General features: G+C 38.0%; 1 protein-coding gene across 1 annotated transcript in view; it reads right to left on the minus strand.

Annotated features, from left to right (window-relative positions):
* The window catches only part of HYDIN (HYDIN, axonemal central pair apparatus protein), a 351,593-nt gene that overhangs the window by 156,141 nt on the left and 170,422 nt on the right, over window positions 1–25,030 (minus strand). The window contains exon 19 of the mRNA XM_023523662.1: window positions 23,810–23,962. Coding sequence (XP_023379430.1) covers window positions 23,810–23,962 — 153 coding nt within the window. The remainder of the gene's footprint in view (window positions 1–23,809; window positions 23,963–25,030) is intronic.

Consider the following 25,030-nt stretch of genomic DNA (forward strand, 5'->3'; position numbering starts at 1 on the left):
GTCTGTCTTTCCAGATCATTAATCTGCATTTGTTTATAATTTTATCTTAAAACATCAGTAACAAAATAATCCTCATTAATTTAATTTTCAAGATTATAGATCCATTATTATTGACAAGAGAAACTACAAGGGTTGAATGTCACTATATTCTGCTCATATTTATGTTCAAAGAAATAATTTCTAATGCGTTTCATTTATCCCCCCCAACTTTTTTAACAGTCTGTCTTAGTCCATTCACAGCAATGGAGGCCTTTTCTAGCATACAGTTCAAAATTCTTACAGCCTCTATCAATTACCTAGTTTAAAAGCCACTTCCACATTTTTAGGTATTTGTTACTGCAGCATCCCACCCTCGGTACCAATTTCTGCCTTAAATTTGGGCTACTATGACAAAGTGCTATAGATTGGGCAGCTGATAAACAACAGAAGTTTATTTCTCACAGTTCCTGAGGCTGGCAGTGTAAGATCAGGGTACCAGCATGGTCGAGTTCTGGCGAAGGCCCTTTTCTGGATTGAGGACTGCCAAATTCTGGTCGTATTCTCATATGGTAAAGAGTAGAGAGTAGAGCAGAGGAAGCAACCTCTCTTATAAGGACTCTTAAAATCCCATCCATCCATTTGATGGATGCGTACCATTTCTATTCTGAGTCCTGCTGACACGGATTGGCTGTTCTGGAAAGACCTGAAGTTGCTCTCCAGGGCTGAATTGCTGAGTTTTCTTTTTGATGAAACTTATTAATCAATGTCTGGCATAAAATCAGGCAGCAAAGCATATCATAGAATCCAGGAACAAGGCACATTAAAATGCCAGCTGCTAACATATGGATTATCCTTACCAAAAGTCAGGCTCTAAATCACTCTAACACCCTTGTGTCTCTGGTATTTGACTTTCAGGGATGTCCTTTGTTTTTAGGGAAGGTTTGGTCTATGTGACATTTTCTGTTATTGGATGGCAAATTTGACTAAGAAAAAAATGGACGAATGATAATCATCATAGATATGGAGGACATTCAAAACCACAACATAGCAAGACAACTGATGGAAATAAGAAGGAGGGCTCTGAAAAAAAAGAGATGTGGGTTTGAGTCCCAGATCTGCCACTTTCTAGCTGTTGAGATATTTGTTTGATAAATATTGGGCATGTCACTTAGCCATGCCCAGCGCGCTCTCTCATCCATAGCTCATGATACTGATTGCACCTTCTGCATAGAGTTGTGGTGGTGGTTAAATGAGGTAATGCATGTAAAACTCAGAATAATGTCTGGATATAGTAAGTCTTCATGAATGACAGCTACTGTCATCATTTTACCAAAACCTGAAATCCCCTCATGTGACACCTAATTGTGGATTCAGTGGTATTTGCTAAAGAAAAAAAAAAATTACAAAATATAGAAGACAAAGATGCATGCTAAGAAAGCACTTAACATACAATCCTCTTGCCAGAAGAAAAGCATCTCATAAGGTTTATGGTAGGCAGAATTCTAAGATGGCCTGCAAGATCTCTATCTCCTGATGTATAGTTTTCTTCTCCTAGTTATTTAATCAAACACTAATCTAAGTGCTTCTTCGAAGGGATTTTGTAGATGTAGTTGAGGCCCTAAATCAGTTGACTTTAGGATGAGATTATCCTCGTGGGCCTGACTTAATCAGGAGCACCCTTAAAAAAGATTGGGCTCTTCCTAGTGAACAGATTCCAAGTGTGAGAGGGCTTATGGAAGGGAACTGTGAGTGGTTCTGCAGTAGCTGAGAACAATCTCTGGTTGACAGCTGGCAAGGAAATGGGTGCCTCAGTCATTCAATTGCAAGAAAATAAACTCTGCCAACAACCTGAGGGGGCCTGGAAGTGGATCTTTCCTTAGTCAGCACTCCTCAAAGGAATGCAGCTCTTTTTTTAGCCCTTTGAGATGCTAAGGAGAGGATCCAGCCAAGTCATACCTGGACTTCTGACCCAGGGAAACATTATAAATTTGTGTTGTTTCACGCCATAAGTTTGTGGTAATTTGTTAAACAGCAATAGAAAACTAATACAGGGTTTCATATATTTGTTCTAACGATGATAAAAATGAGTTTTTCTAAATCTTCCACCAAAATCTCAGCAACAGCTGCCTCTATTTTTTGTTTTTCTTCTGTGAATTGGGGCTAGAAAACCAGAATCATTACAGCAGCCCATGAGCATGTACAAAAGGTTTGCAGGTGCGTGTGCATAATAAGACTGCGCGAAAGATGAAAAAACTGTGATTGTTTGCAGTTCAGAATTCTATGCCCACTGGTGGTTTGTGTCAAGCACTTCTCCCTGAGGTTTCACGTATCTGAAGATAATATTTGCTTTTTATTTGACAATAGGGCATCAGCACCCTTCTTAGGCAATGTTCAGCTTCCAAGGTGAAATAGTCAGAACTTTTATAAATTTCCTTTAGCATGTATTTAACATTTGCCACGACAGACGGAAGTGAATGCTATTGTTTGCACATGTCATTTCGAAAACAAATGAGAGTGAATAGACTCAGGTGGATTTCCTATCCTGTAGTGCTAATGACTACGAAGCTTGAAGAAAACAGAACTGTGCACTTTTCTTCAAAATGACTTGTTTGCCAGTTGAAATCTGCAAGAATTTCTTTCTATGGAATAAGAAGACACAAATTATAAGAGGAAGCAATGTACACGGTGAGAGATTTCTTTGGATTTATACTATTATCTCAGCAGATAATCAATTCTTTGTGGAACAAGAACAATGAATATTCACTGAGGCCCTTCTCCTTTTCGTCTTCTCAATGTGTCTCTAGTCATACGGTTCTCTGCCCTGAAGTGAGTCACTTTGCTGCTTAAAATAACTGAAAAGTAGGAGATGAAGTACAAAAGAAATGGTGCTAGAGCTTTACAAGAAGGACAGAGAGGGTCATGATTAAGAGTGGGCTTCAGAGTCATATGACCTGGCATTCAACAGTGTAGTCTGCCATTTGTAGCCAGGCAACCTTGGGCTAAATTTAAAATCTAGGTTTCAGTTTCCTTATCTGTTAAATGTGTTACTTGGAGATGAAATAAAATGGGTGACAAGCATCTACCACTTTGGCACCACAGAGTAAACACTCAATAAATGGTGGTTATTATTAATACTATCTTTCAAATCTTCACATCCGGTTCTCCTTCTACATTGTTGACGGGATTCACTTTTACAGACCTGATCCTGTTCGTCTCCTGCTGAAGATACTGCATGGTGCTCCAATGTCTGACCAGTGGTGCTGAATCGTTTATTCCCTTAGAGAAAGCTATGGAACCCTTCCATAGAAAATGTACGCACATGCACACACACCCCCGAACATATCCTCCAAACTTTACATATAATTTCCAGGGTTCATGGACCCTGAATGCGGTGAATATTTGTCACCCTCTGTTTGAAACGTGGCAGCCTGAAACCAAGACTCGTAAACCGCATAGGAAGCTCTGGTCTGGAGGATCTATTCCAAATTCTTCTTAAGAGGACTCAATGCATTTTCCAAGCTTATTTTCCAAGAACTGTCAATTTCCAACACATACCCTTGGTTTCCACCACGCCAGATCATTTACCTTTTCCAAGTGTGCTGCATGTCATCACCGCATTTAACTCTGCTGTTCTCTGGAAATATACATCCCATTTCCCTGTCCTCTTCCTCCATAATTATCCCTCAAGCCTCCACTCAAATGTTCCTATGAACATTTTTAATTTTATAGAAGAATTAATTATTTCCTCTGTATTTACACATAACATAGCACACTATAATACTATATTGTTTGTGTATTTATTTCTTTTTTGAGATTATACCCATTGAAGAAAGAGACCATCCTATTTACTTTTCTGTCTCTCACTTCAGTTAGCACCAGCCTGGAGAAGATGCTCAAAAAAATATTTATATATTGGTCAATAAATATACAAAAAATGTTCAGCATCACCAGAAAACCAAAGAAACAAACTTAACTATCAATACAAGATTTTTTTTATCTGCCAGATTTGGCAAAAACACAATGTTGTCAAGGGCCTGGGAGAGGATGATATTCTTCGGCACTGCTGGGGGCAAGGATGTAAATTGGTGCAAACTGTCTGGCAGATAATTTCATAAGATGTATCAAGATTTTGAGTTATGTTTATGCCATTTGACACAGCAATTCCATTTATAAAAATTTAGTTTAAGGAGACAGGTAAGGATGTGAGCAGCAATTAAGACAGGAGCATTATTTATAGTGAAAAACTGGACACAATTTGTTAAATCAACTGTGGTGAAGCCAAATGATGCAATGAAATCAGTCACTGAAAGTGATCTGTACAGAAATATTCCTTAATAATTCATATCAAAAGTGACTACACTATACTGTCGAGTGGAAGTAGTTGGTAGCAAAAGAGAATTATCTGATGAGAGAGGGCAGGAATACACAGACAAACAATCGTACAGTCAAGTTTCGAAAGGTGCACACCAAAAATTTAATAGTGTTTATCTGCAGGATGGCACTACGAGTGATTTTTCCCTTGTTTTTCACTTCCTTTTGTTTTATAACGATAATGTCCTTTGTGTAATGAGACACACACCTACTTTTATTGAATAAATAACTCATCCTCTCAACTCTTTAGAGCCCGTTTAATTTTAACTGTTCTCTTGCTTCAGTTTCATTCCCAGTTTCTTTTTTTCTTAGCTTTTTCTTTCGAAATACATAATACATGTACACAGTGTAAAACTCAAATGGATACAAGGGTAGAGTCTCTCTCTCATGCCTACCTATGGTCACTTGTTACCATGCCCAGAGGCAGCCACTGTTAGCAGTTTTCTTCATCTCTTTCCAGAAATACTTTGTGACTAAAAGAAGCATATTTGCATGTGCAATTTTACTTGCATAAATGGTTGCAAACTTATACATACTGTCCTGCAGCGTGATTTAATTTTTAAATCTTATGAAATGTACACATACACACAATTTACAGAGTCGAGTGGTTCTAAAATAGGCATACTGTGAAAAACAGTAGTTCCTGACCTCTCTCCTGCCCTTCCCCGGTATCTCCACCTTTGCCCATTAATGGAGTCAACCACCAGCAATTCTTTCAGCATTTTCTTTTGGTGTTTGCCTCTGTATCTCTAGTAATTCTCTGCTACTTAACTTTTCAGTTTGAGCATTATCCAGTTGCTCCTATGGAAGACAATGATAGCTTTATTCTCTCATCACCGCATTTAACTCTGCTGTTCTCTGGAAACGTACACCCCATTTCCCCGTCCTCTTCCTCCTTATCCCTCAAGCCTCCACGCAAATGTTCCTACCTACGAACATTTTTAATTTTGTAGAAGAATTAATTATTTCCTCCTCTCTCCATGTCTCTTTCTCTTTTTAGCTGTCTTCTCCCCATCGTCCCAATATAGTTCAAACTTATTTTCTCGTGAGATAAACATTTGTACTTACGCCATTATGAACATGCAACTTCTACCAAGAGCTGAGCTATACATTTCCTTTCTTGTACGACTTTCATTTTCCCAGGAGTTATTGTCCCCCTTTTTTTTGGTTAGGATTTTAATCTATCATGGATTCCAGCCCACACTCTCAAAGAGGTAAATCTCCTCTCAATACTTTCCATCTTCTTGGAGACAAATCTCTCCTGGGGCCATCTATTCTGCAACTCCTGTATGAACTGGCTGCTTCCTGGGCCTGCAATATGGCCAGCATCCTAGGAATGCAGCACTGTCTTGAGCAATCCTGAATCTCATGTCTTTCTTACTTTGATGGAGCGCATTCTTCAGAGCCTTCCTAAGAAATGGTTAATGGAGTTCAAGTTTTTTAAGATATTGTATGTCTAAAATGTCTTTATTCTATCTATCCCCACTCTTGGTTAGTCTTTCGGCTGGATGATGAACTCAAGATTAGGATTTATTTTCCTTCAGAAAGTGTCCTCCCTGCCCCCACAGCCCTACTACCTAGTGTTGCTGTCAGAAAGTTTGATGTCACTATGGTCCTTAATTTTTGGTTTTCGATCATTTTTTTTCCTATCTGGAAGTTTCTACGACCTCCTTGCATCCAGTGTTCTAGAATGTAATGATGGTGTGCCTTGACATGGCCTATTTCCATCCATTATGCAGCATATTTGATGAGTCTTTTCCATAAATTCTTCTTTGTTAGTTTTGGATACATTACTTGAATTATTTCTTGCATAATCTCTTCACTGCCATTAAAAAAAATTTTTTTGGAACCTCTTACTTCTGAACAAATCATTTAATTTTCTAATCTTTCTTTCCTAATTTCTAGCTTTTTTTTCCCTTGGTGCTCTACTTTCTAATAGCTTCTCAATTTTATTTTCTAATTATCTTGTCAAGATTTTAGTTTCTGTGATTATATTCTTAACCTTTTAAGCAGTTTTGTTTTCTTCCTATAAACAACACTCTGTTCTTATTCATGGATGCAAAGTCATCTTTTATTTTCCTGAGATTATCAATGATCATTTTGTTTTAAGGTTTCTTCTCACTGTATTGTGTGTTTCCTCCAAGTTCTCATTTTTATGTTTTTTTTGGTTTCTTACTTCTGCACTACAGGCTTTCTTGGTGAAGCTTAGTTAAATACTTATATTTAAATGAGTAAAGCACAAAAACTGCAGTGTGCTTGAGCACCAGCCAGCCAAGTGCCATCAGATACTTTAGATTCCCAACTATCAGTTTATTTTTGCCTTTCCTTGAGGCTGGTGAAATTGCCCAGAGAAAAATATTCTAATATTCTTCCCATGTCCTGGGTATTGAGGGAGAAAGGAGCTAGAGTTCTACTTTTCAGTATGAAGATTTTCTTGTAGTCCTCTTATTTTCATAATGGTATCCTGTCTTCAGCAATACCTGAGAAATGAGCAGCCAGTTTAATATTATTCCTTTTAAAGTAAACTGTTCTTTTATGTGGATGCATTTAATACCTACTCTTTGGCCTTTGGCAGCTTTACTATCATGTGCATAGATGTGGTTTTCTCTGTATTTATCTTGCTTTATGTTTATAATGCTTTTTGAATCTGTGGTTTGATATCTCAGCCATTATTTCTTCTGCTTCATTCTTTCCTATCCTTCAGGTACTCCAAAACCACATCTCCTGTGCTTTATCAACTCTTCTACTTTATTTCATTTTGGGTAGTTTTTTCTGATCTATCTTCTACTTCCAGAATTCTCTCTTCATTTGTATCTAATATGCAGATAAACCCATCTATTGAGTCCCTAATTTCAATTGTTGTATTTTTCAGGTCTTCAATTCCCATTTGTTCTCTTTTATGCTTTCCAGGTCTCTATAAAAATTTTAAATCTTGCCTTTTATTTCCTTGAGCTTATTAAACATATTGTAATTATTTTAAAATTAACTTGTTGGACACTGTATATAAAAACTGTTACAATACATTGAGGCTTAAACTAATGTTTTCTTCCTCTGGTGACAATATATATTTACTTCTTGGAACTATAAATCTTGGATATCCTTTATCTAGGCAGAGATCTAAATTATTTGAAATGAATATCTATACTAGTTTACCTGTTTCCAGAGTGTAGCTTTTCAGAGTCCTAAGCAAAAGTCTGGGAGTTTTACTAAGTCCATCCTTCTCTAGCCCACCCTGATTCCAATTTCCCTAGACCAGCAAGTTTTCTGAAAGCTCCTTTCAGTTTTTCAGCCTTTTCTAGACATATATAGGAAAAGTAGTCACAAATGCTAGGCATATATTTCTTGGTTTCGTATTTATTTTTGATCATCACTGATTTTGTTGTTCCATCATTCCCTCCAACTCGCTGTGTTTCATTTTCCTGCCCAGCTTTTCTCCTTGTTCTTAGAGGGAAGTAGTTGGAACGATAAATTGAATATAAAGGAGTTGGTCAGTGATATGCTGTTCCTGTTGGTCAAGCAATTGTCTTATCTCTTGTTTTCCCCAATTTGTTGGGGAAAAAAGTCTATAGGAATTTTAAGGTGAATTGAATTGGATCACATGAGAGAGGCAGGTGTATGTAAGGTACATTTCTCTTAAGTAATATGTACCAACAATCTGTTCAGATTATTAGGATGTATCTTTGAATAGGGACCATAATATTCTTTCTGAAAATTATTGCCTTCTCAATAATTCTCAAAGAGAATTATTGCCTTCTCTTTGGTCTGATAGGTGTCAGACCAAAGATAAAGCATAAAGATAATTAAGCAAAAGGAAATAGGATGGCTTCTGATCACATAGGTACGATTTACACAGTGCCAGGGAGCATCTGTACAAATAAATGAATAAATAAGTCCCAAGGAGATAGAGAATCAGAAAGCTACTGAACCTAAAATTTCTATATAGTCACTTACTTGATAATGAACCTCTTTTCTTTGATGTGGAAGAACACATATGCATTCATAAATACAAATGTTTTATGTTTTAGAAGATGATTTCATTGTCAAAAATGAAGAGAAACAAGTGAAGAGTGATGAAGAAGGCAGAATTAGAGCTTAGAGCTCCTATTTCACATAGCTCTGTACTATATGGGTCAGTTAGTTTAAAACCTTAGGGCCTCTCTGAGTGTGCCTTAGTTTTCTTTCTTATCTAAGAAAGAAACACAAAAGATCTTAAGATATAGTGTCATAAAAATTTAAGTCTTTCCCCAAGCCATTTCACCTAGATCTTTCTATCTGTCAACATAAATAATCAAAGCTACCATTTATTGAATGCTGAGTGCTTATCTTTCACCAGGCACTTTCTACATATATTGTCATGTTTAATCTTCTATGTGCCATTATTAGTTCCATTTAAGGAGAAGAAACTGAAGGCTCAGAAATGTTAAGTAACTTTCCAGAGTTAGTACATTCAGAGTCAGGACTTTATTCTGGATCTGTCTGAATATACCACCCTTATTCTCTATAGTGCACTTACATACTCAACAACTCTTTGTTGGTTACATACTACCATAGTAAGACAACTGTGCATCACCATGCCTGCTCTCAAATATTGTCCTTTCCTCCCAGATGCATCCCAATTTAATGTCCTAACATCCCAGAGGGGAGTTTTTTCTTTCAAAACATGAAACTTAATGTTGCATACAACAATTTCATTGCAACTGGCATTAACAAAAGACTCTCCTCAAATGCCATTCAGTGAAGAGCTCTTCCATGTCATATATACTCCTCCAGTATCTGTCCCTTACTTTGTGACAGGGAAGAGGAAATGGGATTGAGGAAGAGTATTATTTGCTCTCTGAAAAACATCATATAATCTTGATGTAAATATGTTGGGAATTTCATATCATTAATAAACCTTTATACCATGCTACTTAATGTATCTCTTTTTGTCTTTGCTCATTATATAAAAGTGTTATATCTCATCATGTACTAGTTTAAATGAATACAATGTCTACTGCCACTGTACAAACCGGCAGAATAGATTCTTTAGTTGATAATGACAATAATAGCCATTCCTTAAAAGTGACATGAGCTGGTAGCTTAGTCAGTTCGGGCTGCTATAACAGAATACCATGGACTGGGTGGTTTATAAACAACAGGAATTTATTTCTCACGTTCTGGAGGGTGGAAGTCTGAAATCAGAGTGTCAAGAGGGTCAGGTTCTGGAGAGAGCTCTCTTCAGGGTTTCAGACAGCCATTTTCCTCATGGCATTCTCACATGAAGGAAAGGGCAAGATAGTTCTTCAGGGTCTCTTTTATGAAGGCACTAATCCCATTCAGGAGCACTCTAACCTCACGACCTAACTACCTCCCCCAAAGGCCTCACCTCCTTATACCGTCACGTTGGGGGTTAGGACTTCATTTTATGAATTTCGGGGAGACCCAAACATTTAGTCCATAAAAATTGGGTTGATGATGATGCTCATAATAGGAAAAAAGTTATCAATTTTTATGGAGTAAGGAAGGTGGGATTCGAAAAAAAAAAAAACCATACTTCACCCATAAAAAGGAAGTTTTACCTTAATCTCCCTCTGTGGTGACAAGTATTAACTGTATGCCTGAATATTAATTAGAAAAAACAATTTGCTAAAGCAATTAAAATTTGGGACAGGCAGAATAAAGATGAAAAGGCTTGCAAAGCATGCAAAAAAGCCAGTATGTTTTTCTTTTATTTTCCAGATAGCTCATTAGTGACAAGGGAAACAAACCTCCTCCTTTAATTTTGGCTTTAGCTTATACTCAAACTAATCATATTCGATCAGTAGAGCCATCATTCTAAATTCAGGGAACGTGCTGACCAATATGTTACCTAACACTCAGTCAGTAGCTTCCCCTCTCTCAGTGTACTTTATAATCAATATGAGCTGCTGGGATCTGTCTTCTGGGTTTCACAATTAGCTTTGCCAAAGTAAAAGAGGTCTCAAGTGAGGGCTGAGGTCAGAGGCTCACCTCTCTCTGACAAACACAAATCTTTCCTTCTGGAAGTCTCTTGATATTATTGTTGCTGGTATGCTCTTGTCGCTGAATGAGTCACTTGGTAGGGTTCAGGAAGAACACATTCCATTTTGCAATGGTTATGATTTTTATGTGGTAAAAGAAAAGATGCCCACCACGATAGACTAGAATGTTATTCTTTCCTTATTTCCTCATTCCTGTGATTTTATTTTACAGATTTTACAATTTAGGCAAAGACAAAAGAACTGCTCTTATGCCAACAAAAGACATATTTCACCATCCTTTTGTAAGTGTTCAATTGGTAATACACAAAGCACTATAAAAAGTAGTTAAGAGGACTGACTATAAATCAATCAGTTTAAGCTTTAAAACATGCCTTTTACTCTAACACAAAGAAAAAAGAGATAACATTTTGAAAAAATGAAGAACCGGGCATAGTTGTACTCAAAAACATCATACTGACCAGGAGAGCAACAGAAACAGAAAGGGGAGCCTGAAGCCACAGACTTCCTGGGCTCTAGGTCCTGAAATCAGTAAAGGAAGCTCAAGAGAGAAAAATGGAAACCAAAAATATTCTTCAGAAAGTAAGGGGTAAGGACCATGGTACCCAGCCAAGAGAGCATCCCTGCATTTGGAAGGAGGCTGAACAAAGTTGTGATGTTCTTGAGGCTACAGTCTACACAGACTTGTGCCAATGGTGGTGGGCATGGTTGTGGTGAAGGAGAGACTGTAATGTAACCAGGCCCTAGGCTACGCCACCATTCAGTGCAATGACTGGATCTGTGATCTCCAATATCCCCATGGGATAAAAGGCTCAACACTTGATTCTGGAGTAGCGATATTTGTCCAGGGTGAAGGCAAATACAAAAAATGCTAGACAGGGAGGTAAGAGCACTGAGAATGAGAGAAAAACACACTTCCTGCCCCTACCAGATTAATTTATTATTTAAAATTCCAAATGCTCAGAAGGACAGCTGTAAAAATCAGTTCATGAATTCATTCTTGAGCAATCAATAGAGCTAACTAAAATTGATTAGAAAATGCGCCCGAGATCTTCAAACAGATTCAGGATAGAAAAATGTATATAAAACAAGTATTATGAAACAAAAGCATGCAGATGTAAGTAAATCAAGAATCATGGCTATGAATAACTAATTATAAATTTTGGAACTGAAAAAAGAATAGTTACTGAAATTAAGCTAAAAAAGTAAAGATGAGGGGAAAAAAGTAAAAATGAGGTAAACTTTAGACTTGCCAGAATCAAAGACAGAATTCATAAATTGGAGAATATCATGGAGGAGGCAGCACAGAGAGATGAAGAGATGAAAGATATGAATGAGAAATAAAAGTAGATATGTAGAATTGTATAGGAACGTAAGTGTGTGCATATGTATGTCTACACACACATATGGATGTGTATTTTTTTCTCAACATAGAAAATAGAAGAGATGTCAGAGAAAAAACATTAGAAGAGTTAATGCCAAAAATGTTTCCAGTATTTAAGGATCAAATACTGATATATTAAAGAGAAATTTAAGAAAGTCAAGAATAAAAACGTGGTCTTAATAGTAATTAGTGAGAAAGACAAATTACCTATACAGGAATAATAATGAACAATATTATTGTTCAACAAATAATGAAAACAAATAATGAAAAGACATATCAGGCAAGTGCTAACTAAAAGAAAGTTGATATAGCACTATAACTATCAGGCAAATAGAATTAAGTCAGAAAGCATAAATAAGGACTAAAATGGATAATATATTATGAAAAAAGGAATAATTTAACAGGAATAATAGACTAATGGTGGAATTTTATCAGCAAAATTGATGCCAGAGATTTATCTTCAAAGAAGAAAACCTATCAAATAGAATGTTAAACTCAGCTGAACTATCACACAAGATTGAAGGTGGAATCAAGATATGGTCAAACATACATAACCTACGAGATCTCTAGCCTAGAATTTAGAAAGATACAATTCAGCAAGAAGAAATACAAATCAAGAAGAAGCAGCAAGTTATACAAAATAAGAGATGAATGAAGAAAAATCAGCAGACTATTTTGGTAACTGGTCAGTACCTAATTACTGACTGACAAAAATAAACAACTTTGTGGTAAAGAAGGGATGATCCAAAATTCTACACAATGATAAAAAATGGTGAGAGCGGGAAAATGTCAAGAAATAATAAGTATGTGATAGGGTCCTTGTCTTACTCTTGAGGAGGACCAAGGTACTCAATTCTTTCATTATTGTTAGAAAATATATAATTTTTTGTTAACAGTGTAAGTAGAGCTACTTAAATAAAATCTATAGCTTCCAGACAAGTACAGGAAATATGTATGTGAGGTAGTAGTGATTGGAGGAAGGCTTACAGAAAAATTATCAATCCAATCTGAAGCAGAATAGGAGAAAAATAAATAAGGAAGAAAACAGCATAGTATATAGAAAATTACATGGTAGAAGTGAGTCCATATATATCATTAGTCACAATAAACTTTAAACTTTAAGCTGGTATGCGAGGCTGAATAATGGCCCTCTAGAGATGTCCATGTCCTAATCCCCAATATCTGTGAATATGTTGCCTTACATGTCAAAAGAGACTTACGATGTGATTAAGAATCTTGAGATGAAGAGATTATCCTGGATTGTTGGTGTGGGCCCAGTGTAATCATAAAGGTCCTTATAAGAAGGAGGCAAAAGGGTCAGAGTCAGAAAGAAGATGTAAGGATTGAAGTAGAGGTCAGAGAGCAGAGAAGATGTTATGCTGCTGGCTTTGAAGATGGAGGAAGACGCCATGAGCCAAGGGATGCAGGTAGTCTCCAGAAGCTGGAAAAGCAAGGAGAAAGATTCTCCTCCAGAGTCTCAAAAGGCACACAGCCTTGTATTTACATTTTAGACTACTAACCTTCAGAACTGTAAATAATAAATTTGTTACAGCAGCAACAGAAAACAAATATACTTGTCTATTAAAAGATAAAGTCTATCATTAAATTTTGAAAAATCCAGTCATGCGCTATTTAAAAGAGATCTTAAATCAACACACACAAATCTGAAAACAAATAATGAAAAGACATATCAGGCAAGTGCTAACTAAAAGAAAGTTGATATAGCACTATAACTATCAGGCAAATAGAATTAAGTCAGAAAGCATAAATAAGGACTAAAATGGATAATATATTATGAAAAAAGGAATAATTTAACAAGGAGAAATAGAAGTTATGAATCTATACTCACCTATCAACTAAAGTTTGAAATATATGAAGCAAAAACTGATATAATTACAAAGAGAAATGGAAAAGTGGGAGATTTTTATAAAATTCTATCAGAAACTATTATATCACAAAAATAACTAGTAAGGCTGTAAAAGATTTGAACAACACAATCAATAAGCTTGATCTAATACAAACATACAGACAGACATAGATGGTTAGTCTGTTTACGTTTCAGCACATATTCATGATAACAAAGTAGGAATGGATGAGAACTTCCTTAATGTGATACAAATATTTACCAAAAATCTGTAGCAGATATTATGCTAAAAGTGAAACACTTGAAGCTTACTCAATAAAGTCAGAAATAAGATCAATATGTCCACTCTAACTTACTCTGCTATTCAATATTACATTGAAGATCTTATCTAATGTGAAGAATAAGCAAGGTAAAGACTAGAAAGGAAGTCCATAGAAGAGAGTTTACCAACAATTAGAACTAAGTAAGTATGGCAAGACTGAAGACTGATACAGTTAGATTATAAAAAATTCAATAGTGTTCCTATACATGATTCATATCTAATTAGAAAGTGCAATGAAAATAAGGTGCCATTCATGAGAAGGAACTTAGTAGAGAAGACAAAGGATGTAAAAGACTTTATTAAAGGCCATAAACCCTAATAGATAATTCAGACTAATTATAGCAGTACAGTTCTATTGTTCATTTTCTAGTTGTGTAAATTTGGAGTACTTATTTTTCTTCCCTGTGCCTCATTTTCCTCATCAATATAATAGAGACAATAATAAAATTAACTAATCAAGTTGGTGAGGATTACATTAAAAAAATACACAGAAAGAACTTAGAACAGAGGCTGGTACATACTAGGTGTTAGCTATTATTGTTATCATTAAGCCATACCATTTAAGACAGTTGAGGGTACTGACACTGGGATAAACAAATGGAATATAACAAAAAGCTCAGAAATACACCCAGGCACAAATTAGATCTAAGTATAACATAGACAGCATTATAAACCGGTGGAAAATGAAAGGACTAGTAAGTATCTGGTATTAGGACAACTGGCATTCTTCATGAAAAAAATAGACTTTGCTCACATTATAGATAAAAATAAACTTAGCTGAATTAACGACCTGAAAAATAAGCGTCTGAAACTATATGAATAGAAGAGCAGGGATACATTTCTTAAACCACCAATAAAACAGACACAAGAAAGCAAGATATTCATAAAGTTGACATCAAAATTAAAATCTTTAAAAAAAATCACAAACTCCATTATAAACAAAAAGTTAGTATCCACAAAGCATGAAGAACATCTACAAATAGATCACTGATAACAGATAATTGACAGGAGGGGAAACCCAAATGAAAAAATTTTCAACCTTAATAGTAATAAGGCAAATATACCCAAATTATGTTTCATTTTCAGAGTATCAAGAGCTTGAGTTTGGCCATACTAGGTTTTAGCTCACTAGAGAAACGAATATCTCAAACTCTCCTGGAGGAGAACATTGACAGAATCATTTTGCAAGGTAATTTGGCAATATCTAGTGAAGCTGAAAAATACTGTTAGATATACTATACTGCTGATAAGTAGAGTACACATAGCAGCAAAAATGAATTAAATAGATTTATATGTATTAACATGGATAATGTCGGAAACAATCTTGAGTCTAAAAATCAAGTTGCAAGATGTTACATGCAGCAATACAACGTACATACATTTTACAGCAACAAAATACCACTATCTAGTATTTATGAATACAAATATACTTATAATAAGATAAAAAAAAAACATGGCTTGGATACACATCAAATTCATGATAAGGTTGCCTCTGGGGAAAGAAGAAAATAAGACTTGCGAGGAGAATATATGGAGCTCCAACTTTAATATTTGATTTTTTTAAAATAAGGATCTGAGATAAATGTGGGAAAGGTTAATGTGTTAGATTTGAGTTCGAGTGTTATCTCTTTAATTTTTCTGTATTAAAAAAATGCTAAATATACACTGACTTCTAGAATCAAATATTTCTGTGGTGAAACAAAAAAGCACTGACTAAAATTCAGAAAATCTGAGTTATAGCAGAGGGGCCGCCATTCTTTTATTGTGTAAACTCAGGCAGTTCTCTCAGTCAAGAGAACCTCCTCAGTTATCTGATCTGTTAAATGCAGACACTGCCAACCTAGAGGGAGTGGGATGTATGGAAGACACAGAAAGATCTATGGCATAAATCGCATTCAACATGAGTTTAACTATGAGCTAAAAACCAAAGATTATATTGTAAATGTATGTGTTAGTAAACAAAGCTACTATTTTGCAAAACCCTCAGAAACAGAGAAGAATATAAAGAGGTTACACAACTACAGTTGGTTTCTGATTCATGACCATTTCTTTCCTGTTTCCTTCTGTCTTTTTTTCTTACGTGTTTCCTTCTATTGAAGTAATGTTCGTTTGAGGGCAGAGTTAATTTACCCACTGAGGGCTGAGAAACAGCTCATCTACCTTCTCTTCACACATATTATAGGGCATAATAATAACATTATCTGTCAAAAAGCCTTGGAGAATTATTGTTTGTCCATTAGAAATCTCTCTAGCACTAATTTCCCAATATAGTAAGTGCCCCAAAGGGAGGACTAAGTTCTAGATCTATAGAGTGAGCTTCAGGTAATTAGGGATGGTGCAGTGCAGGGGTCCCCAACGCCCAGGCCACAGAGGTCTATGGCCTGTTAGGAACCAGGTTGCACAGCAGGAGGCGACTGGTGGGTAAGCAAGCAAACCATCATCTATATTTGCAATTAGCTAAAACACATATCCTATTCTCATAGGAGTGTGAACACTATTGTGAACTGCGCGTGCAAGGGATCTAGGTTGCATGCTCCTTATGCGACTCTAATGCCTGATGATCTGAGGTGCAGCTGATATTAGTGCTGGGGAGGGGCTGTGAACACAGATTAACATTAAAGAGTGGTTTGACTGCACAGAAACCATAATAAATCAATTTCTTGCAGACTCATATCAAAACCCTATCAGTAAGTGGCAAGTGACATTTAAGATGCATTTGGTGGCAGGCTTTATAGAGTGACAAGTGAGTTGATGTACTTCAACTGTACAGCTGCATCTGGTGGCAGGCTTTAAGTCAGAATCCAACACTTATTTTAGTCCGTGCGTGGCCAACCCATTATTTTATTTACCACTTCCATCCGTGCCTCTTTCCAGCCCTGTGCACTTGTCTGTCACAATTTTGGTAAGCTCACAAGCTAACCCCAGCCAAAATGAGTAAAAACAGAACGTCACTGGAGAGCTTTTTGAAACGGGGAAAGACCCAATGATGAGACAGCAGAAGATTCTAAGACAGCAGTCCCCAACCTTTTTGGTACCAGGGACCAGTGCTCCTATGAGAATCTGCTGCCTGATGCTCTGAGGTGGAGTTGAGGAGTGATGCTAGTGCTGGGGAGCAGCTGCAAATACAGATGAAGCTTTGCTCACTTGCCCACCACTCACTTCCTGCTGTGCCACATCTGGGTACTGGTTTGTGGCCAGCGGGGTTGGGGACCCCTGCCCTAAGACTGCCAACAAAAAAAAAGCTGCATTTAAAAGAAAATACCAAGAGTCTTACTTAAATTATGGGTTCATTGCAACAGCTGATTCACATTCTCCAAGCTCACTTAGTATAGTATGTGGCGAGTGGCTATCCAAAGAAGCCATGAAACCTTCAAAACTGCTTCGTCACATGAAGACCAAGCACCTTGCATTAAGACAAGCCTTTGGAGTTTTTCAAAAGAATAAAAACCATGAACGTGAAGAAGAGAAGCAATTATTGAAGGTCACCACTTCATCAAATGTGTCCGCACGGCACGCATCATTCTTAGTGGCTAACCACACTGCTAGAGTTAAGAAGCCCTTTACTATTGGTGAAGAGTTGATCCTTCCTGCTGCTAAGGACATTTGTCACGAACTTTTAGGAGAGGCTTCAGTTCAAAAGGTGGCACGTGTTCCTCTTTCGGCTAGCACCACGACTAGATGAACTGATGAAGTAGCAGAGGATACTGAGGCATGATTGTTAGAGAGGATTAATGTGTCGCCGTGGTACGCACTCCAGGCTGACGAGTCTACTGATGCTGACAACAGGCAGCAATGCTTGTTTCTGTACAATCTATTTTTCAGGAGGATGAGGTGCATGAGGATATGTTATGTGCTCTTTTGTTTTCCACCAACACCACAACTGCAGAACTATTCAAATCTCTGAATGATCACGTATCAAGGAAAATGAACTGGTCATTTTATGTCGGTATATACATGGACAGAGCAGCTGCCATGACTGGATGGCTTTCTGGTTTCATTACTCGGGTCGAAGAGGTCGCTTCTGAATGTAAGTCTACGCACTGTCATCCATAGAGAAATGCCTGCTAGCTAAAAAATGTCACCTGAACTTAACAACGTTTTACAGGATGTGATTAAAATTATCAACCACATCAAAGTACATGCCCTTAGCTGTTCACGCGGCTCTGTGTGGAGAGATGGACGCAGAGCACACACGTCTTCTATACACAGAAGCTTCTATACACAGATGGCTTTCTATGAGTTAAGAGAGCCGCTCCAGAGATTTCTTTTAGAAGGACAGTCAACACTGGCAGCACATTCCAGAGACACAGAATGCGCTGCAGAACTTGCTTACTTGTGTGACATATTCAACCTGCTTAACCAACGCAATCTGTCACTTTAGGGGAGAACCACAACCGTGTTCAAGTCGGCAGATAAAGTGGCTGCATTCAAAGCCGAACCGGAATTATGGGGGTGACAAGTGAACACTGGGATTTTTGACATGTTTCAAACATTAGCGGAGATTTTTGAAAGAGACGGAGCCAGGGCCTTCTTTCTCCCGGCTGGTGCATAGTTACCAGCTCAGCTTTCAAAAAAGTTTGAACATGATCTCCCAACTGCAAAAGACCCTGAACTGGGGAGGAATGGATCCGCGACCCATTTGTGAATAAGCCAGGTGAATCGGCTTTGTCCGTGCTAGAGGAGGATCAACTGCTTGAGATCGCAAATGACGGTGGCCTTAAAAGTGTGTTTCAGACAACTTCAAATCTCCATATGTTCTGAATTAAAGTCAAGGTGGAATATCTTGAGATTGCCACAATAGCACTGAAAAGCCTACTCCCATTTCCAACATCCTACCTTTGTGAAGCAGGGTTTTCTGCAGTGACAGCAACCAAACGAGATTACAGAGTAGCCTGGACCTAAGCAACACACTTCAGGTACCATAATTGCTAAGCCTGCTGCAAGGTTTCCCATCATCCCCAGATGGGACCATCAAGTTGTAGGAAAACAAGCTCAGGGCTCCCACTGATTCCGCATTATGGTGAGCTGTATAACTATTTCATTATATATTACAATGTAATATTAGAAATAAAGTGCACAATAAATGTAATGCGCTGGAATCATCCGGAAACCACCTCCCAACCCCCAACCTCTGGTCTATGGAAAAATTGTCTACTATGAAACCGGTCCCTGGTGCCAAAAAGGTTGGGGACCGCTGGTGTAGTGTATGAGGTATAGCTAAAGATTTCAATAAAACAGCTGCTACAAGTTAAAAATGAGCTCTCCAGTATGCCTACAGTATCACTATCTCTAAAATGAACAGGGCAGCACCCAAAGTCTCACTGGGTGTAAAACGCCTGCTAATCTCCTTCTGGGTTTGTCTATTTATTTTGTTAAAATAGGCGGACTTTGAATTTAAACCTCTTTTAATAGCTACAGTAGTGAAGAATTTTTGCATACATTTACATAAGTGAACTGAATGTTTTTATCAAACTACATCACAAATGATCAAAGAAAGCAGATTGTGTCTTTATTTCAGATATACAATTGAGGGAATTGTGGTTGAAAATGACATCATGGAGATTATTTGCATATATACATTTCAACACATCTCTGAATAAAACAAAGAATATCTGGTCTTTTTGTCTATTTCAGAAATGCCCCTTAATTTCTTCTCTTGTCTTTTTAAGCAAAAACCTCCCCTTCTAGATGTCTAACTTTAAGGATCTTTTACATGAAACCAAATTCCTTTCACCATTTCCAGGTCCACTTTAATAGCCATTGATTAGGCAAAGTTAGGAAAAGAGCCTGGGATGGATCTGAAGTCAGACCACCAGGGTTGGAACCAGGCTCTACCACTTCGCTGTTATGGCAATTTACTCAAACCTGTCTGCACCTATGTTTCTACCTCATTAAAATGGGTATTATAATAGTATTTCTCTCACAGGGTATTGGTACATGAAATACTACATATAAAGTAGCAAATAGAACTAATTAACATTAGTCATAACTAATGTCATTGTATATCATCATCATAATTGCCAAGCCTGCTGCAAGGTGCTGGGAATTGAAAGCAGAGACCTCTTTTCATTTGAAGGAGACAGACATATAAACAAGTAAATATAGAAAGGGGGGGTCCCCATTTAAATGAGAAAATAACCCAGTAGCTCAGAGACTGAAGGAGATGTGAAAGTCCAATGATTCTCTCGATGCCACACCACTGTGTATGGCTGTGACAAGTGACCAAGAAAATAAATGTTTAAAAAGAACCATGCTTGACTGTGGCATCAGAAATTCTGTTTCCTGGATGCTAAAAACTCTAAAGATGGAACTAAAATGGCCTCTCCCACAGATCAGAGGCAGAAGGCCGCTGTGAAGGTGTTTTAGTGCCAGCTGAATCCCAAGGTGTCACTGATATCTGTACAAAAGTTTTCAAGTTAGTGGTACCCGAGGCTGAATAAAAGCCAAGAGTAAAAGGAAAAGAATTCCAGATGCTTCCAAACAAATGCTGAGCAATGCACTTGCTTCACCCATGCGAATAGGCATCTGTCTTCCAGCCCAGTGCTGAGGTCCCAGGGCCTGGGGGGAAACCACCATATTCTCGCCCTCATTTCTGCAGTCACCCAGAGAGAGGCATCTGTCTTCCTGAAGGAGCACTGTGTGTACAAGCAGAACCCACAAATTCTTGCCCAAAGGGCCTTTTGTGCTTGGCTCTCACATTCTGATATTTTTTACCCCTCCAAACCAGAGGTGACTCGTTCTATTGTTTTGCGCCCTTAGGCTTAATTCAAATAAATCAGCAATTGGAAACCTTTAGGGAGGCTGGTTTTCCAGGCATTCTAAAGTAAATAGTCCAGGTCACAGAACACTCTTCTTTCACTAACCAATTTTTTTTTTTTACTCTCAGGGTAAGTTAAGCTTTAATGGAAAAAAAAAAAAATATATATATATATAATCTTCAGTGTTTCTTCAGTCTACATTATACTAAGAGTATACTTCAGTATACTACATTATACTTCAGTTTTTATTAAAAAATCATTTTTTTGTATAGCATTTATTTCTGAGAAATTCAAAATTGCTCTAAGTGTCATTTATTTTCCCATCGTCACGGTGAAGGTGGGCTTCCAGCTGCCCATCTCCTGACCCCTCCAGCTGATAACAAACAGATGTTTCTTGCTAAGGGAGAATCTAATCACATGTTTGCCCTGATGCGTGTGCCATGCACATGGCTGAGCGTGACAGATGGCTGACAGTGGTGCCACGTCCAGGGAGGGCTGACAGCGAAAAGAGGACAGAGAACTACCCCTCCTGTCAGGGTGGCCAGAGGAAAAGAGAAAAACTTCCCGACCTGAATTCATAGTAATAACAGAAGAAATGAATGTGTCCTTGACCCTACTTATTTCTCAGTGAGCTAGAAATTAAATGCAATAAATATTTAACTACCACTTACCTGGGTACTGAGCTGTAGGCTTAGAGAACAAGCAACTATTAATTGAAACTCTCTCCTAATGCTTAGTAATTTCAGTATGAATGAATCTGCACGTTCAGTACGACACATCAAGTTGAAATTAACCATTGTGTTTAATTTCTAAGTTGGTATAATTCAATTTCCATAGTATTAACACATACAGAATTTACTAGGAAATCCATCAAAAATCCCAGTCGAAATATGAACGGTTTAATTTTCACCAATGAGAATTACCTTTGAAACAGCTTTGATGTGTTCGGGGCAATTAACTCAATAAACACCAGTTTTCCAAGTGAGGACTGAGGGAAAAACATATTCTACAGCAGATCACTTATATCATACATTTGGCTCCTTAAAACTGATTTTAAAAAATAATTTAAGATGATATTAAAGAATCAAAAGATGGAATCATGAAACTTTTGTGGAAAAGAAAAAGTCCCATTTCATTAACTAGCTGGGTCACGCACTATAGACGCTATATTAGTAAAAACAACAGATCCTTGACCTGCTTTTTTTTTTCTTGAAAGGTTCCAAAAGTTGCCATAAAAAAGTGAAATCTGGAGACATCTGAGAACGAAAAGGGAGGCGGTAGGAAAGGAAACAGTTGCTATATTTGTACTAAGCAGTGTTGTGGCCTCTGCCCATCTCTTCCTGAGACAGGGAGGCAGCCTCCTACAGTTGAGTCAGTGGGGTTCAACGAACAGGCCATAGCAGCTAATACTTAGATAAGTTCCCCAAGGACACCAGCCCCAGGGAGAATGACCAACATTAAGACAAGGACCCTCTTACAAAGGGCCGGAGGACTTTTCTTTTGGTGCCGCAGGGGCAGTCAGGCTCAAAAGCGCCCCTGTATATCCTTTTCTTCATTAAGATGCTAAAAACCACACCCCAGGGTGGAGATTTAACATGCTAATGAACATGCTAAAGAGACATGTAGCCCAAGTGACCAGGTGCCAAGAAACCTCGGCCTCTACGTGCCTAGACATAGCTATTTCCCCACCTGACACCCTTTAGAACCCCTGCCCAGGCTTTTCTCGGGGAACCCCCCCATTTCTTCCTTTTCCCAGTGTTGCTTCCCTTGTGCAGAAGCTTAATAAAACTTTCTCTCTGTTTACATTGGTGTCTGGCAATCTCTTGATTTCCGCCCTGGGAGATCACAAGGGCCCAGGGTGTAGGTGACACTTCCTCTGTAATCAGCTAGGCCCCTCCAGTGCCCACCTCTCACCACCCTGGCCAGGCCATCTGACTCTCTTCCTCCCCCACTCTGAACTCTGCACGTAGAAATCTAAACTGGAAGCCATACTTCCTAAGCAATTCCACCCGACCTGTCAATTCCCATGCTTTCCACCAAACGCATCAATTCATTGGATAAAGACTAGCAAAGGCATATTTTCTACAGGATTTTTCTTTACGCATTATTACACGTTAATTTTTACACAAGATTAAGGCACTGGAGCAAGAGTGGGGTTGTGTCTTAACCTCATGTTAAATGAGCAATGACTGCACAGGAAATGGCTGCCTTTTCAAGGAGTAAGAACAAATGATAATAAAAAGAAATAATGGTAATGATAAATGGCTGCTAATTAGGAGCAATGACACTGAGGAGCTGTCGCAAGTCAGCAAAAAACTAAGACCCTGTTCATTCTGATAGTGACTTACAAAATTAATATTTTATTTTTCAGAAATATCTGATAAATGCTGAAACCAAATGTTAGCATTCATTTGTCAATAATTTGAAGATAGGAGAAGGGTATACTATTTAAAATTTTATATTAAATTTAGCAAATTTTTCTAAAATCAAGAATTTTCTAATTACTGGGTTAGAAATTCCTAAATTCTGCAAAAAAAGTTATTATTTGTTAAAAAGTTAGCTTATAGAAGACTATCAGATTTAAATATCATTACAAAGTACACAGAAATAAGATGGACTCATTTCTAGAACCATTTTATATCTGTCCATTTCACTGTTTTCTTTAATTTCTACTTATGGCAAATACTGTCTTATTATTTCCTATATCCTTATAAACATTAAAATATTGACGATGGAAAAGAGAAAAAAATAGAATAAGTATACAAACAAATTTGTAGCCAAAAGGGTTCAAATTAAATATAAGGAGGTATTTTCAGTTACAGAGACATTTAAAAGGGGTTTTCTGGAGGTGTGGGGCTGGGCTTAGGTACAGTTGAGTAAGGAGATCTCTGAAGCATCTTCCTGAACTGAGATTATTAGTAAATGTAGTTGCTGGTTTACCGAACTACAAGCATATTGTGTTTCTTAGTCAACAAAAAGAATTGGGGATGAGAACGACAGTTTAATGCAGTTGAACCACGTAAATCTTTGCTTCTGGTGATCATTTCAAAGGCATGTTACAAAAACAGGGCCACTACCTATAAGACTTAGGCAAAGCTGTATTTTCATCATACGACAGTCCCACAGTCTACTCACCATGCGTGCCTGAAATGATGCAGGGATGAAGGCCTGGTTAGATAGGCTGAGAATCCTGGAGGAGTCCTTTAGGACATAAATATTGCCAAAATCAACTTGAGTGGGATGAACGTAGATAACTGGGCCTTCTCCAACGCTCCTTAAGTGACATACCTGTGTTTCCAGAGAGAGAAAGAATACAGGAAGAGCTGAAAATGGTAGGCCTTTAAAATCAATTGAAACAAGCTTCTAGCCACCACTTTAATAAAAAGCAGGGGCATAAAAGGATACTTATGAGAACTGACATCCCTTTTCCCTAGTACTATGGCCAGCAGGACACAAGGCTCGCTGTGCTGGTCAGATCTGTGAATTCAATGTGGAATTTCTCCCCCAAGAAGGATGATTTGCTTCCTTATGTCAGCTCAGAGCTTCGCACTGAGGGGAAACCAGAGTAACATTCCTCTATATGCCCCCTGGCACTCAGGCCTCAAAAATACTTAGCACAGGGCTAAGGACTAGCACTACAGAGTCAGAAGTGGCTGGACTGAGCCCCGTTCTGTTGCTTCTAGAGGCTCACAGAGCCATCCACTGCGCACAGCGGTACAAGCTGGGGACTGAAATCCACCTTGGTCTGCTACCCTCACCCTGTGCTCTAGGCCAGGCACTGTATCTACCTGAGAAAAGGGGCCTTCTTTCATAAAGTGCTGCCTGCTCAACAAATGACCATCTCATGAGCTACATTTCTGCAGGGTGGGCACAGGGTGGGCAAGCAGGGAACCTGGACCAGCAGCACCTCTTGGACTGACCTGCCTTTGTGATGCTGCTTTATAAGTCAGGAGGTTTATCTATGGCATCTCATATAGAAGAGATAAAAGCAAAATTCTAATTTATTCTACTCGCCAAGTAATCAGAGTCACTTCAAACAATTGTACGCTGGCATCGCCCAGCTTCCAAGTAAACCAAATGTCTAGGAATACACAGACCATTAGGTAACGTCCTTCAAGATTCAAGATTCATCCTTTCACTCAGCTCAAGCATCAGAGAGCTTTCCATGTCTTCCTTTTCCCACACTTGGAGGAAGGCTACTTCTCTTCACAGCTTCAGTAGATTTTTTGGGCAATGAGTCCAGTCAATATACAGGAAAAGGTCCAGTGGGCAATGGGTGACACCAACCTCAGAGCCACATGCAGCAAGCTAGTGATGCCCAAGGCCAGCTTTGCACCAGGGACAGCTGAGGAGATT

Source organism: Pteropus vampyrus, unplaced genomic scaffold (assembly GCF_000151845.1).
Source record: "Pteropus vampyrus isolate Shadow unplaced genomic scaffold, Pvam_2.0 Scaffold399, whole genome shotgun sequence".
NCBI classification, from domain to species: domain Eukaryota; kingdom Metazoa; phylum Chordata; class Mammalia; order Chiroptera; family Pteropodidae; genus Pteropus; species Pteropus vampyrus.